Source organism: Sorghum bicolor, chromosome 2 (genome assembly GCF_000003195.3).
Source record: "Sorghum bicolor cultivar BTx623 chromosome 2, Sorghum_bicolor_NCBIv3, whole genome shotgun sequence".
Classification (NCBI taxonomy): domain Eukaryota; kingdom Viridiplantae; phylum Streptophyta; class Magnoliopsida; order Poales; family Poaceae; genus Sorghum; species Sorghum bicolor.
In genome coordinates this window covers 8,812,768-8,828,471 of record NC_012871.2, presented here as the reverse complement: position 1 = coordinate 8,828,471, position 15,704 = coordinate 8,812,768, and the positions used below count along the sequence as shown (strand labels likewise).

The 15,704-nt window shown below is 41.3% G+C and overlaps 2 protein-coding genes across 2 annotated transcripts; both read left to right on the top strand.

The window, feature by feature from the left end:
- Positions 842-2,691, top strand: LOC8078464 (protein LURP-one-related 15). Its single transcript, XM_002461666.2, has 4 exons — positions 842-976; positions 1,070-1,168; positions 2,151-2,381; positions 2,551-2,691. Exons 1-4 carry the CDS (start codon positions 842-844, stop codon positions 2,689-2,691), a joined length of 606 nt encoding a protein of 201 aa, XP_002461711.2.
- Positions 12,247-13,671, top strand: LOC8069130 (protein LURP-one-related 10). The gene is made up of 4 exons (XM_002461665.2): positions 12,247-12,642; positions 12,909-13,139; positions 13,240-13,405; positions 13,563-13,671. Exons 1-3 carry the CDS (start codon positions 12,370-12,372, stop codon positions 13,378-13,380), a joined length of 645 nt encoding a protein of 214 aa, XP_002461710.1. The 5' UTR covers positions 12,247-12,369; the 3' UTR covers positions 13,381-13,405; positions 13,563-13,671.

The window sequence follows — 15,704 nt, the reverse complement described above, 5'->3', positions numbered from 1 at the left end:
GAGCTAGAGCAAAAAGTTTCGCTTTGTTATTTACTAACCTCTTGCTCTAGTGAGCTTGTAGAATTTGTAAATAGGCTATTCACCCCCCCTCTAGCCATATTAGGACCTTTCACCACCACCAAAGTGCATGTGTGTTAGCTTTTCACAAACATTTTCCTAAAGGAGTTAAGTCAACACTTTACTAGATCCTAATGCATATGCTCAAGATGTAGACCTAGTAGCACTTGATTCGAGAGATGACCGTGATTTCCCCTCTTGATAGTCGGCTATCTATCCTAAACCCGGTCAATCACTTCTCTACTCATCTTAGACCGGCAAAAGTAAAACTCTATGTTTATATCTTTGCCTTGATAACTTTGCTCCTCATCTATCACCATGATCTTCACTTCATGCTTTATCCCTTTGTGATCATGTGTCCACCTTTCCATGCCACCATGCACCTTCATCACATGTGTTGCTATGCCTAACTCAAATCACTTAAACACAAGGCATTAGCAACTTGGTGTCATTAATTACCAAAACTAAACTTGGGCTTTCAACCTCCTCCCTCCCTCCCTCTCTCGACGATGGTGCAAGGCCCTCTCCTTCCCAGATCTGGTAATGGTGGCCTCCCCCTCCATCCCGAGGTTGCCGTCTTCCTCGTGTAGGCAGTTACAACTCCCTCGCTCTCGGATCCAGTGATGCAGGTCTCTCCCTCCTAGATCCGGTGGGTGGCGGACTCCCCGTCCCTATGAAGGCCACCCTCTTCATCCTACAGGTGGCATAGCTCCCTCGCAAGCCCCTCAACGGTGCAGAAGAGGCCCCTAGAGGCAGAGGCCCGAGTGTGGAGGGAGCACTGGCAATGGAGGGCGTACCAATGGCTGATCTGCAGCACTGGCAAATCCTCTACCGCCTCCCTAAATCCGATTGTAGGGGCTCCACCAATGCGCGTCCAGGTGCTGATTTGGCAGCGGCGGCGTGTCCCGACCCGACAATGGTCGTGGATCTAGGACAACGGTAGCATGGCTGGGCTTGACATTAGGTCCCTATGGCTTAGCTTTCTTTTTTATTATTTTATTATGATTTACAGAGGCAGGCAAAGCAACCTTCTCCGTCACGGATTAACCGTGACCTTCGATTGGAGGCAGTTGGATTGCCCGCCTCCATTAATCGTTTTTGCCAGCCTCTGGTAAGATTTATGTAGTAGTGATAGAAAAGGGTATTAACATCTACAATATAAAAAACCAAACTTTTTATGTACACCCTAAAATATAATTTGATATAATGTATTTATTTTATAGTCTACAAATGTTACTTTTGATGGCAAAAAAGTTTAGAGAAGAGGTTACATTTACTAATACTTTTAGAGTCTTAGAAAAATACCATAGTTTTATAAAATAGAAGTATTATTTTGGGCGCAACAAACTTATAGTTTTGGACACCATATTATTGAAAAAAGTGAAGATTTTTTTTTGGTTTTAAAAACTCTACTCTAGAACTCTTTTAAAGAACTTAGGTCTCTTGCATGTCTGTGAGTTATAAAACTGCAGTGTTTTTAATATTTTAACACTCAACTAGAACCTTAATACATAACGTAGCTATGTTTAGAATTCCTCGTATAATACAAGTTGCACTTTCTTCTCTATCAATATATTTGCCTAGCATAATCCTGCCATCAATTTTTGAAAAAAAAACGTGTACTTAGACCATGTCATCTTTGGATACCACATTGCCAGTTTTTTTTTCGACTGATAATGTAGGAGGTAGCTACGGGCCGGGGTTCCAAGTACCCTAGCCAGCCACAGACAGCTCCCATTCCCAGCCTTTTTATAAAATACCTATTAGTAGGAGAAATGGATACCTTATACTCCCTCCATCTCAATTTATAAGACATTCCAAGAATCTTGAAGAGTCAAAGCACATCGACCAATATTATAAAAAAATAGAAAGATTTGTGGCATCAAATAGATATTACTATGACAATATATCTAATGAATAACCTAATGATATAACTTAGATGGTATCATAAATCTAAATGTTATCATGTTATCATATAAATTTGGTCAAACTTTAGATACTTTGACTCTCCACAATTTTTGAAATGACTTATCATTTGGGATGGAGGGAGTATATGTTAAAAAGTAAATTTAATAAACATTGTACATTATCAGGTATTTACTATGCATGACAAATGGAAAGTGTTCAGAGGGGATAGCGCGGCTGCAAATGATTTGCTATTCACAGTGAAGAGAACATCCATTTTCCAACTGAAGACAAAGTTGGATGTCTTTCTGGCTGGGAATACCACAGCAGAGCAGGTATGCGATTTCAAGATCAAGGGTAACTACTTCGAGCGGTCTTGTGCCTTCTATCGTGGCAACTCCAACGTACTGATTGCTCAAGTGAGTACAAAACTTTTTTTCCTCGAACAGGCATGCCAGGTATTTCATTAAGCAGAATATATACACAACATGTATTACTATATAATACATTTGTCCTTTCTAGAGTTTATAAACTTTTGAGTTAGCTAGTTAACATGCATGCAAAGTCTGTCGTCATTTGGTGCTGCAGATGAATCGCAAGTTTACTTTGTCAAATGTGCTACTCGGAAAGGACACGTACAGTGTTAGCGTGTTCCCTCACGTGGACTACTTATTCATCGCGGCTCTTGTTGTGATTCTGGATGAGATACACAGGGATCAATCCAAATGAGGACCACACCCCAATTGACCAAAATCCCAAGCTTGTCCCATCGATTCAGTTGTTGCGCGGTCAGCATTGTTAATTAAGGGATGCATATGTATATATATAATTATGCTAGAATAATCAATTTTATATATGGACTTGTGCAGATGAACTCTTCTGCATCTTGTTTGGTTGATGTTGTTGGTGTTAAATGATTTCACGTTAGCATACTGCAAACGGAACATGAAGTGTGAGTCAAACATGTATATATAGTCTTTGTCGCCATTTGCGGTATGGACATGGTTCGAATATATCATTCAAGCTAAACAAGATGTGTTATTTAGTTTATATATGTAGAATATGCAATGCACCGATAAATGATTATGCAATTGACACCCTAATTTGTCCCAAAGTTAACTTTTTAATAAAAGGTATCCCTTTTAGATAACATATATTTCGCCATCGAGCTTCAAGCTCGGTCACGTCTGCTATCATCTACCCGCATCCGCTATTCACCATTTGTGGTCATGTTTCGAGCTTAGTCACTTGCACCACCTGTTGCGCAACTACGGGACATGAGCGGCTGATCCACACAAGCGTGTGGTGCTTATGCCTGCCTCAAGCTCTGCAACAATAGATGTCGAAGGTTGGCCTAGCTTGAACTTGGAGCTCTAGCTCAATGAGGGTTAGGGTTAGGGTTAGGGTTAGGGCCGAGGCAAGGCTCGAGGTGGCCAGCAAGGGTCAGGGCCGGCTTAGCATCAAGGTAGCATGACAAGGGTCAAGGTCAGGCCATCGGAGACCACGAGTGAGAAGTGAAAAAAGAATGGAAAAAATAGAGAAAAATAAATAAATTATAATCCAATAGGTAGGTTCTACGTATTGGAGAAGGTTATTAGCGATATGCTATAACATGTTCTCCAATAATCCAAGAAATGATATTAGGCCATCCTTGTTATCAAATCTATTGAGAAAGTTGTATTGAGTAACTGTGGGAGATACTTTAAGTGCCTTTGAGGATCGATATACTTTCATTGGCGGATCCTGGCACCGATAAAATTTCATGGTAGAGTATGTTGTGCTGATGTCCTAGCATATGCAATTCGGTATAATCCAATCAATACACAATTCATGAACTAATAGTTATTAGGTTTCTTGTGGTGGAACCTGCTCATTTGGGTTCAAGTCCCTGACTTGACACGGGTGCTTGTATTTTCCTAGATTTATTTCAGAATTTAGCGACACTATGCTTTTAGTGGCAGGCGATGACTCGGTGGATAGCGAAGCGTCTATGATGACTTTGTGAATCTCGAGATCTGTCGACTCAGTCCTTCGGAGGTACTCATAGGAGTAGGGTTTACGTACATGTGTTCATAGGGGTGAGTGTGCATGCATGTTGTGAGCATTTGTGTTGTACTGTGTATTCTAAAGAGAACAATTTGATAAGTATAATAAAAAGAATAATATTATATGTAAAATATCTCATAATATTTCTTAATTCAATAATTTAATTACGTCTTGTGAGCATGCACAGTTAAGATAGGACTTCATGGGTTTATTTATAGGGGTGAGAGTGCGCATGTATGTTGTGGACGTCTGTGTTATATTGTGTATTCCAAAAAAAATTGGTAAGTATAACTAAAAAGTATAATATTACATGTAAAATATCTCATAATATTTCTTAAATTCAATAATTTAATTACGTCTTCATGAGCACACACAGTTAAGATAGAACTTCATAAGCACGTAAAAGATCCACAAGCGTGGCCATAATAAACACGTGGATTGATGTAAGGCTCATATCTAGCACTAGCACGGCGCACGGCAAGCAAGAACAGAGGAAGTGACGACATATGTGGACGTGGATGTCGACAGTCAAGCGATGTACAGTACGGGACTACGGAGACTTGTTGGTCTTAGTGATTTTAAACAGAGCGTGGTTTTCTGATATGTATGCAGTTGTAGATTTATTGTGCATATATGGTGAGTGTGTACGTGCGTGGCGTGAGCCTTATTGGTCTTAGTGATTTTAAAAAGGACAGCAAGAAGTCATCGTTGCCTCTAATCAAGTCCGTACCAACCCCTCTTAGCGCATCAACATATAAAGATTCGATGTAACGAGAAATCTTGAAAAATTTTAGGATTTAGGATGAAAGTAAACAAGGCCAAAGGCGAGCTAGCCGTGATGGCGGGTCCATACTAACATCTCTCGGTGCCGGTGGTGACTGGTGTCGCCCCAGTTCTGCTCGTCGGACGTGGTGCCGCTGACGGTGACCAATCAAGAAGGGCGAGCCTCAGCGGCGGCGACTTCACCGTCACCGACGCCAACGGCGCCGTCGTACGTGCTGCAAGTCAAGGGCAGTTTTTTCAACGTACGTAACCGGCGCGTGCTCCTCGACGTCGCCGGACAGCCCGTACCCCTAGGGCCTGGCTTTGCCGAGAGCCAGACTCTCGGCAAAGGCTGCCTTTGTCGAGAGCCAGGACATACTCTTGGCAAAGGGCCTTTGCCGACAGTCAGGCTCTCGGCAAAGAGGGGCTCTAGACAAAGGTCAGCTTTGCCGAAAGCATAGCGCTCGGCAAAGGCAAGCTCTCGACAAAGGTACCGCGCGGTAAACGGCTGCCGTAGTCATCACCTTTGCCGAGAGTCGCGCCGTTAGGCTCTCAACAAAAAGTGTTCTTTGCCGAGCGCCTTGGCAAGCACTCGGCAAATCACGTGGCGTAAAGGGTCCAGGCCAGCAACCTTTGCCGAGAGCTAGCCACTCTTGCTCTCGGCAAAGAGCTTCTTTACCGAGGGCCAGAAGAGACCCTCAGCAAAGAGCAAAGGTTTTTTTTAGTTTTGGACCCAAATTTTTTTCTGTAGCCCTTGCATATGTATACAAGCACATGTTCAAATTTGGGAGCCTTTTATAACATTTTTCTATATTTTAACAATTAATTTATTTTCTTTGTATTTTTTCTGAAAAAGTAAATTTGAACTGTAGGACCTGTCGGAGGGGACTCGGAGCACCTTGGCACAGCGCCACCTCGCCACTGCACCGTCTCGCCACTGCGCCAGTAGCCTGTCTTCACCGCCACCTTAGGTATAATTAACCTCCCTCCCTTATCGTTGTCATACGTAGGTCGCGTAACCCAGTTAGGTGTCTCCCGTCCGAAAGAGATACGGCCGTTGGTATGCGTGTCTGTGCATATTGGTCGGCCGTATATGTTTTGGATTGTCTATGTTTTTTGGACAGACTGTGGATGCGTAGATGGTTAGCTTCCATATTTTGCTCCCGTCCAAGTCGAAGTTTCGGCAGCACCTCCCCGTTGTTCTCCGGATACACACTCTCCTTGCTAGGACATGTATCGGGAGAACAGCGGGGAGGTGCTGCCGAAATTCTGACTCGGACGGGAGTAGAACATGGAAGCTAACCCGTCTACGCATCCACGGGTGGGATTAGGACATATCCTTCACCTATTAGAAGGTAGGGACGTCATGTAGATGCAATTGTTGGTTTTATTACTCGCTTACACATGTATATGACAGAGGATGGCTAACCGCGACTGGATGTACACGGGCTTTGCAAGTAAGAGTGATGAATGGATTAGGGGGTGGAACATTTCGTGAATGAAGCATTTAACCCGGCTGTTGCTAAAGGGTCGAAACGGAGGCTGTGTCCCTGCAGTGATTGTAAGAACTCAAAAAGAAAACTACCCAGAGAGATGTGGAAAGATATTCACAAGAATGGATTCATGCCAAACTATACCCGCTGGACCTTGCATGGTGAGCGTGATCGTATGGCAGCGAAGGATGTGAGAGCACGCCTCGAGTATTTTGATGAAGACGCCGGGGTGGCCGACATGATGGTAGACATCAACGAGGCATGTGACAATGAAGGATCGGTGGAGGAGGATCCAGAGGAAACTGTAAAGGCGTTCTACTTGATGATGGATTCGGCATAAAAGCTCCTTCACGAGAATACAACAATGTCGCAACTCGATGGCATTGGACGCCTTTTAGCATTGAAGTCACAGTTGAGCTTGAGCCGAGATGGCTTCGATCTCGTGTTGAAAGTTTTGGGCACAATGCTTCCAAAGGGTCACACGCTGCCAAAGAACACTTATGAGTCACAGAAACTCCTTGGTGCACTTAAGATGTCGTATGTCAATCCATTCTTGTCCTAAAGGGTGCGTCCTATTTAGGGGAGACGACCTTAAGGAAGCAACACACTGTCCAAAGTGCAAAACCTCTAGGTATGTGGAGGTAGAGGGTAGTGATGGCAACAAGAAACAGTCTAAGACCCCCGAGAAGGTCCTACGGTATCTTCCTATCCTACCGAGGCTCCAACGGATGTACATTACAGAGGAGTCCACGAAACAGATGACATGACACAAGAAAGGCAAGAGATATAGTGACAAGATGGTACATCCATCGGATGGTGAAGCATGGAAGTACTTCGATGAGCAGCATCCTAGCAAAGCGTCGGAGGCTCGGAATGTACGTGTAGCCTTTGCAACAGATGGGTTCAACCCGTATGGAATGATGGCGGCCCCGTACACATGTTGGCCTGTGTTCGTGATCCCCCTCAATCTCCCCCCCGGCGTCATGTTCGATCCCAAGAACGTGTTATTGTCGCTGATAATACCTGGACACCCGGGCAGCAATATGGGTGTTTTCATGCAGCCACTGTGGGATGAATTGCAACATGCTTGGGAAAAGGGGTACAAACTTACGACCGAGCTACAAAGCAGAACTTCACAATGCACGTGTGGTACCAGTATTCAATGCATGACTTCCTAGCGTATGGCATATTCAGCGGGTGGTGTGTTCATGGGAAGTTCCCTTGCCCAGTATGCAAGGCCTCTGTGATGTTCACCTAGCTGACCAAGGGTGGCAAGTATTCTTCGTTTGACAAGCATCGTCAATTTCTAGATAACGACCATGAGTTCAGACGAGACATCAAGCACTTCACGAAAGGTGTTGAAGTCACCGACAACATTCCTCAGATTATGAGCGGTGCTCAGGTCCTTGCCGAGTTAGAGGCCCTCGAAATTGATGACAAAGTTGGTTTTAACTTTTAAGAAGTATGGTGTGGAGCACATGTGGACTCATATATCGGGCTTGACTAGGCTTCCCTACTTCAAGAACCTTCTTCTTCCACACAACTGTACCCATACCTGTCAGTGCCAGGGCAGGCCATGTGGGCGCCGTGGGCAGGTGCGAGCTCTCCACACCCTGGGGGGCACTCACCCTGGTCGGCTTGGCCAGATGGGGGCTTGGGACACGACGGAGGCCACGGCGACGACGGGTCAGAGTCACAGCACTAGCGGTGAGGCGCTAGCGACTTCGAGTAGTGATATTCATGTGGACTTGTGGTTTATGTTATGAACTTGTGGTTTATGTTGGACTCTATGTTAGATTTGTCATATCTATGTGGATTTGTGATATCTGTGGACTTCGATATGTTTCATGTGTGATATATATGTGGATTGTGATATATATATATATATATATATATATATATATATATATATAACAAAAAAAATCCCAGCTTTGCTGTTCACAAGAACTACAGCTTTGCCGAGAGTCTGGCTGCCTGGCTCTCGGCAAAGGGAGTCTTTGCCGAGAGCCGTACAGGCAGGCTCTCGGCAAAGATTTAAAAAAAAAATTAAAAAAAGTCTTTGCCGAGAGCCTGGCTGGATGGCTCTCGACAAAGACGACGTCAACATTGACGTTCTTCGACGGCGCCGTGGGCTTTGCCGAGAGCGTTTTTGGCGCTCGGTAAAGTCTTTGCCGAGAGCTTGCCACGTGGCTCTCGGCAAAGAATTCTTTGCCGAGAGCTTCTTTGCCGAGAGCTCTTTGCCGAGAGCCACGTCGCAAGCTCTCGGCAAAGACTTTGCCGAGGGCTTTTAGGCCTTTGCCGAGGGCTCCCGGCTCTCGGCATCCAGTAGCGCGTCCTCTCCATGCATGTAAAACTCATCTGCCGCGCGGTCGTTTTTTTTTTGTGCAAATGATTTAATTCAGAAAGGGATCGAACGTTGCTACTACCAAACATCCAAGAAACCGGAGCAAAAATAATGATCTATTTTGTGTGCTTTATGTTTGATTTTTTTGGTCAAAAGTCAAAAAAAACTTGCTGATTATTCAACGTGACCTAGCTAATAAATAACTACAGCGCATATGCAATCTTATTTTTGCAGGTGTTTAGGCCTTGTTTAGATCAAAAAAATTTGGATTGTGACACTGTAGCACTTTCATTTTTATTTGACAAACATTGTCCAATCATATAGCAACTAGTCTTAAAAGATTCGTCTCGTGATCGATTTATAGACAAACTGTGCAATTAGTTTTTGTTTTCATCTATATTTAATACTCCATACATATGCCGTAAGATTCGATGTGACGAGGAATCTTGAAAAGTTTTTGGATTTTAGGGTGAACTAAGGCCTTAGTCTGCACAACAGATGGGAAGTGTTGAGGGGACAGCGCACCAACGCAAGCGATTTGCTCTTCACCGTGAAGCTGTCTACACTGATGCAACTGAGGACAGAGCTGGACGTGTTCTTGGCTGGGAACACCAGAGATTAATCAATTTTGCACTCACTTGAGCAATCATGACGTCTTAGTGTCGTTATGTTGCAACAACGCCTAAAAGTGCACCCAATGCAACATGCTCCTTCGAAAGTATCCTACAAAAAGGAAGTATATATATATATATATTTTTTTTTTCAGAAACAACAGGTTCATACAGAGTGTCCTGATTTCCAAAGAATATTTGTTGGCAAAGGTAAAAGGGATGTCCTGATTTATTAGAAATTGGTACATTGACCTTACTGAAAATTGAAAACAATTATGTAGGTCCCAGCTATTCTAGATATTAGATTAGGGCAGTCCCAATGGATAGTTTCTAGTAGAAACTATCATTCTCAACCCATAGTTTCTATAATAATGTCTATAGAAATAAAAAATTAATAATTTCATGCATCCTAAATAAAGAGAGGCTGATCTGTTGTGACATATATTTGTGTGGCTATTGCCTAGCATTCTGAAACACGGATCAGGCACCAAGATTCATCGCAAGCTACCACGCAGTAGTAAAAGGAGCACTAGCAATCACCATCTTAAGCGCAGGCGGCTGTAGCATCAATGGCAAGGAAAGATAGAGCACGATTCATTCACCTGGCCAGCTTCTTGATTGTTTGTGTGTTCCTTCGTACTAGAGTGCAGCAGAGCCAAAAGATTACAACGGCGGACCGGAGGAGGCCTCGTTCGCATGGAAGTGCGTCATTGATTGAAGTAGAAGATGCAGTGGCTGGGTGACAAGAGAACCAGAGGGTAGAGCAACTGCTGCAGCAGCATGGCCGTCAGTGCATGTGGGAAAGCAGAACATGGGAGGCGGCGTGCGGGGCTCAGTGCGTTGGTGGAGGTGTATAGGATCTGAACGGAGGAGGATAGAAACCACTCGAGTCCTCCGAACGCGAATCATCTGGTTTCTACTGTCCTCGTTGCGAGTGAAGACTCGGTTTCGCCAGGAAGAAACGATTTCTTCATTTTGTAATCTCTCTCCACATTAATTCTCTCGCCACCTCAGCAAAATGCTTAGTTGGCAAGGTAATTAAGATACATAGAAACTATAATTAATATCCCATTGGGAGTGCCCTTATGGAAGCCAATTAATTTGTTACCAATTAAAGCTCTTGGAAAAGACATTTCGAACCCATGTATTTTGAGATGCTTGCGAACTCCCACATCAAAAATCATCTTGAACCTTTGAAAGACCTTTCTAGAATTGTGAGTCCCTAGGTTTACTTTGAACCCCATTAAGACATTTTCGGACGTGTTTGTTTGCCTGGATCATGGTCAGGGACAGGCCTAGATGCTGCAACTGGGCTTCTTTGTGTTGCCTAGGCCACGCTAGAACCTAGGCTGCATGGTGCTTAAAGCATAGTGAAGCCTACACCCCAGGAAATGAAAGTAAGGTTCCTTTCTCTTTGGCCTGGCCAGCTCCATCTATGAGAGGTTATGCGGTCACCTTTATGTATGAGTGTTTAATTGATTATGATGTGTGCACACCATGTTTTCTATCAGTGGAGATTAAAAGTGATTTTACATAAGAGGTTATTCTTACTAAAGGTAACTTGATTATAAAATATGGAAATGCAAGGAAGTAAAAAATGTTGTTTTTTAATGATGATGAACTAATTCAACGTCTTTTCTTCATTTTTTCAATCATGCTAAGCATTGCAGAACTATTTTTATTATTTTTATTACATTTGGTTTAGATCCCCAAGTAATATTCCATACTTATTTCATTCTTGGCTATATGGAGTGAGTCAAAAAAATCAAGTATCAAATATTGGTCGGTTATTAGTGCTCTATCTTGGATGATGTGTCTAAGCTAAAATGATTTGTGTTTGATACATGCATGAAAGCAAATCTTATGTAGATGTTATTCGTTGCTACATAATAGACAAGATTTTGGGTACTTTTGCAGAAGGAGAAGAAATAGATCTTTTGCATCAGATGTTCCACACTATGGAAACAACTTCCACATAGAGATCTTTGCAAGCCATGGACGGAGGTTTAGCAGCTGTATTAATTAGTAACTAAAGGCGGTGATCATTTATTGCACTATCTTTGTTAGCAAACTACTTCCTCCGTACCCATAAAGAAAGACGTTTTGAAAAAGCTTTGGATGAAACATTGAGAATATAAGTCATGAATAACTTTTAAGTTATTGAATTTGAAAATATGAAAACCATATAAATAGATTTGTCTTGAAAAATACTTTCATAAAAGTATACATATACCACTTTCTGATAAATATTATTATAAAAACAAGGAGCCAAAGTTAGGCTTTGGAGACCGTGTCGTTGTCCAAAACGACTTCCTTTATGGGTATTGAGGAAGTATTTGTCTATGTTTTGTAGGAAGTGTAACTTATTGTAACATCATAAATTAAGCATTCTTGTTGGAATTTATTCTTAAGTATACATATACAGAGGTTGTGACTTGTTTTATTCCATCATCTAAAAAGAGTAAGGTATGAAAAGGCATAGAGATATTCCCACCTTCATCCCTAAATATAAGCACCTGTTGGAATTTTATTGACAGATTAAGCAGGAGTAGGAAATCCATTCTGCCTTCTAATCTCTCATGTTTTTTTATCAATTGGTAGATGCATTTGGTGCTAATTGATGCCATAAAAAAATTCCTAGATTTGTGCAATAAACAAATTCCACCTTTCTTGCAGGGTCCAAAGATAAATTAAAGACTTGTAAAGTTATTCACGCTCACTTTCACGAATACTGTTTCCTCAAAAAAAAACTTTCACGAATGCTTATATTTAGGGGAGTATGTCTTTATGCATTGTATTTACCTCTTCCAGAGTCCTGCTTGTAAATCTCAATAGACCCACCAAAATTCAATTCTTGTCGATAAATCTTTTCTGAACCTGAGAGAGTTAATTTTTGTGTGTCTCTGCTTAATTAAGATAGAGTAGAGTTATTTTCTGCGGATTAGCTCACTTTGCGGTGGCTGGCAATGCGCCAATGCGCGCGCATGCACCCTGTATTCCTATTCCCTTGTGTGTTGGCACTTGGCAGCAACCTCTCAGCTTTTCCATTGGTAAATGTGTAGTAACTAGACAACGGTGGTCTGGTCACCGGAAGCTCCGGATCGAATCACCTGAGCGGGCAATCTGTAGCAGCGAGACGATCCACGATCCTATGGCAGCGCCTCCGCCCCTGCCGGCACCACCACCGCCGGAGCCCAGCGGAGGCGTCGTAGCCCCGGTGGCGGTGGTGGCCCCGCATTTCTGCGCGCCCTACGTGGTGCAGCTGTTGGTGAAGGAGAGATTCAGCCTCCGGGAGGGCGACTTCACCATCACCGACACTAATGGCGCCGTCGTGATCACAGTCAAGGGCGCCTTGATCAGCATCCACAACCGTCGCCTCCTCCTCGATGCCGCCGGCAATCCCCTCCTCTCTCTGCGGGAGAAGGTAAATGAATTAAATTAAACAGATCATGCAAGCAATGGTCCACGGATATGTGGCTCTTATATATATAATAAAGAGAACGATGCATTTCAAGTTCTGAATTTTGTTGCCACAGCTCTATATTTCATCTATTTTTTTTAGATGTGGCTCTATATTTCATCTGTTCATATTAATCGCGCGCCACTACAGCGAACATGGTAAAGATTTCAATTGACAAGGTGCTACCAATTCAGCATCACTAAACAATGGTAACATTAATTAATTTCCAGGTAATTAGCATGCACAACACATGGGAAGCGTATAGAGGGGATAGCACGAGATCAAGCGACTTGCTCTTCACTGCCAAGAAATCTTCAATCCTCCAACTGTTCAAAACAGAGATGTATATCTACCTGGCTTCCAACACTTCACATGAGGTCTGCGATTTCATGATGAAGGGTAGCTTCAATGAGAGATCATGCTCTTTCTATCTTGGTAACTCCAACATTTTGATTGCTAAAGTGAGTACAAAAAATCAGTTTACTCAGTTCTAATGCATCTGGTCATCCTTCGAATGCAGCTTCATAGAAAATTTTTGACATATACCATCTGGTTCTGCAGATGCACCGTGAGCATACCGCCACAAGCATGGTGTTGGGAACAGACTGTTTCAGTCTCACCGTATTTCCAAATGTCGACTACGTGTTCATTGCGGCGCTTGTTGTGATTCTGCAGGAGATTCACACGGATAAAAATGACTGATGAGTCCTAGCTACCTTCCATTGAGTTGCGGGACGCAGTTTTTTTACCCTTAAGGGCATATGCCCTCATTCTCCCACCTATTGGATTCGCTTTCAGAAGTGTGCAAACACACATCTCAAAGCAGTTTCGCATTGAGATGTGTGTTTGCACACTTCTCAAAGCGAATCCAATGAGTAGGAGAGTTGCGCAGGTGTCATATAGTCTTATCTTTTTGTTCTCCCTAGTGTAATGTTATTGAGGATTGCATAGACAAATAATACTAATATCAAACTTGTTTACTTAATTATGATGGTGTATGTTAATGCAAATTTTCTAAGTATTCTGTAACTGCTTGCGCCAGGGCATGTTTGCTTGCTGGAATCAGGGTTTTGAGATTCAAATGGCAAAAATGTTCGGACTTGACTAAAATGGGTGAATCTCAGAAATTTCAGTAATTTTGGACTAGTTCACTTATTTTGAACAATCAAAATGTTCAGATTTAGTTAACTTTTTACTGAATTTTAGCCGAAATTGGATCATTTGGGACTGAATCCCAGAACCTTGGCCTGAATACCAAATTATCAGATGTTTTTGTCGAGTATATATAGATGGATTTTTCTGATAAAAACATAAGCATACAAGATTAAATTAATTTGCTAAGTATTCACACCTTCACATTTGTAAAATGCAGTGAGTTCAGCCAATCAAAATAGGATTTTAGATTGAAACAAGAACTCGGAGACAATTTGATCATACTGCATGCATCATTACAAACTCTATCTAATGGAATTTTCAATCACTAGCCCAAAAGGATCAGAACGAATTGGTAAAAAACTTCATGGTAAATGTTTTCTCATTTTCTGCCGGAGATATATACGACCCGGGGATCGTTATGGCCCCATCCATGTCACACGAATGGTGAAAAGTGAAATTAATATCTGCAATAAGTGTAAAACAAATGGTTAAAACTAGCGAAGCATTTGAAATATATTTAAAACATAACCTATAAATAAATAAAAGTTCAGAAGGAACTAGGAATGTCCTAATTTTATAGGCCTTGTTTAGTTAATAAAAAATTTTAGCTTTAGCTATTGCAGCACTTTCGTTTGTATTTAAAAATAAAAAAAGTCTACATCACCCTGAACTATGGGGTGGTGTGTACTTTACCTCCCGAACTATGAAACAGTCTAATTTACCCTCTGAACTATCAAAAACCGTTCAAATCACACCCTCGAGTGGTTTTTTATGGCGGTTTTGCTACAGTAATCATGGTTTTGCTACAGTAAGTGTGGTTTTGACTTTTTCTTTTTTTATATTTGTTTTCATATAATCTTTGAAAAATCATAGTAAATCAAAAAAAAAATCATAAAATAGAAAATCTAATTTTGTTGGACTCCACATGAGTAGATCTATGCAATGAATATATAATATGGTATACTTTAGTACAAATTTTTTCTATAGCTTTAAATTAGTTAGAAAAAACAAATTTTATCTGTAATTAATTGGAATAATTCATAGCTGCACCTTGTGTTGTCCAATTGTGGTGAAATTTTTATGGTGGACTAATTATTCTATGCTTGAACTATAGTATATATTTCATACTCATCGGATCATGTATAACTTAGTTATAGATTTATTTATATTTAACAAGCATAAACCTGAATAAACTTAGTTATACATGATCTGATGAGTATGAAATATATGCTATAGTTCAAGTATAGAATAATTAGTCCACCATAAAAATTTCACCACAATTGGACCGCAGAAGCTGCAGCTATGAATTATTCTAATTAATTATAGATAAAATTTGATTTTTATAACTAATTTAAAGCTATAGAAAAAAATTGTATTAAAGTATACCATATTATATATTCATTGCGTAGATCTACTCATGCGGAGTCATACAAAATTAGATTTTCTATTTTATGATTTTTCTGTGATTTACTATGATTTTTCAAAAATTATATGAAAAAAAATAGGGAAAAAGAAAAAGTCAAAACCACGGTACTGTAGCAAAACCGTGTTAAAAAACCGCCCAGGGGGTGATTTGAACGGTTTTGGATAGTTCAGGGGGTAAATTAGACTGTTTCATAGTTCAAGGGGTAAAGTAGACACCACCCCATAGTTCAGGGGGTGATGTAGACTTTTTCCATTTAAAAATTATTGTCCAATCATAGAGTAAATAGACTCAAAAGATTCGTCTCGCAAATTATAGGTAAATTGTGAAATTAATTTTTGTTTTTGTCTATATATAATACTCCATATATGCGTCCAAAGATCTGATACGATGGAGAATCTTGAAAATTTTTGGGACTAAAACAAGACCTTATTCTTGGGGCTATCTA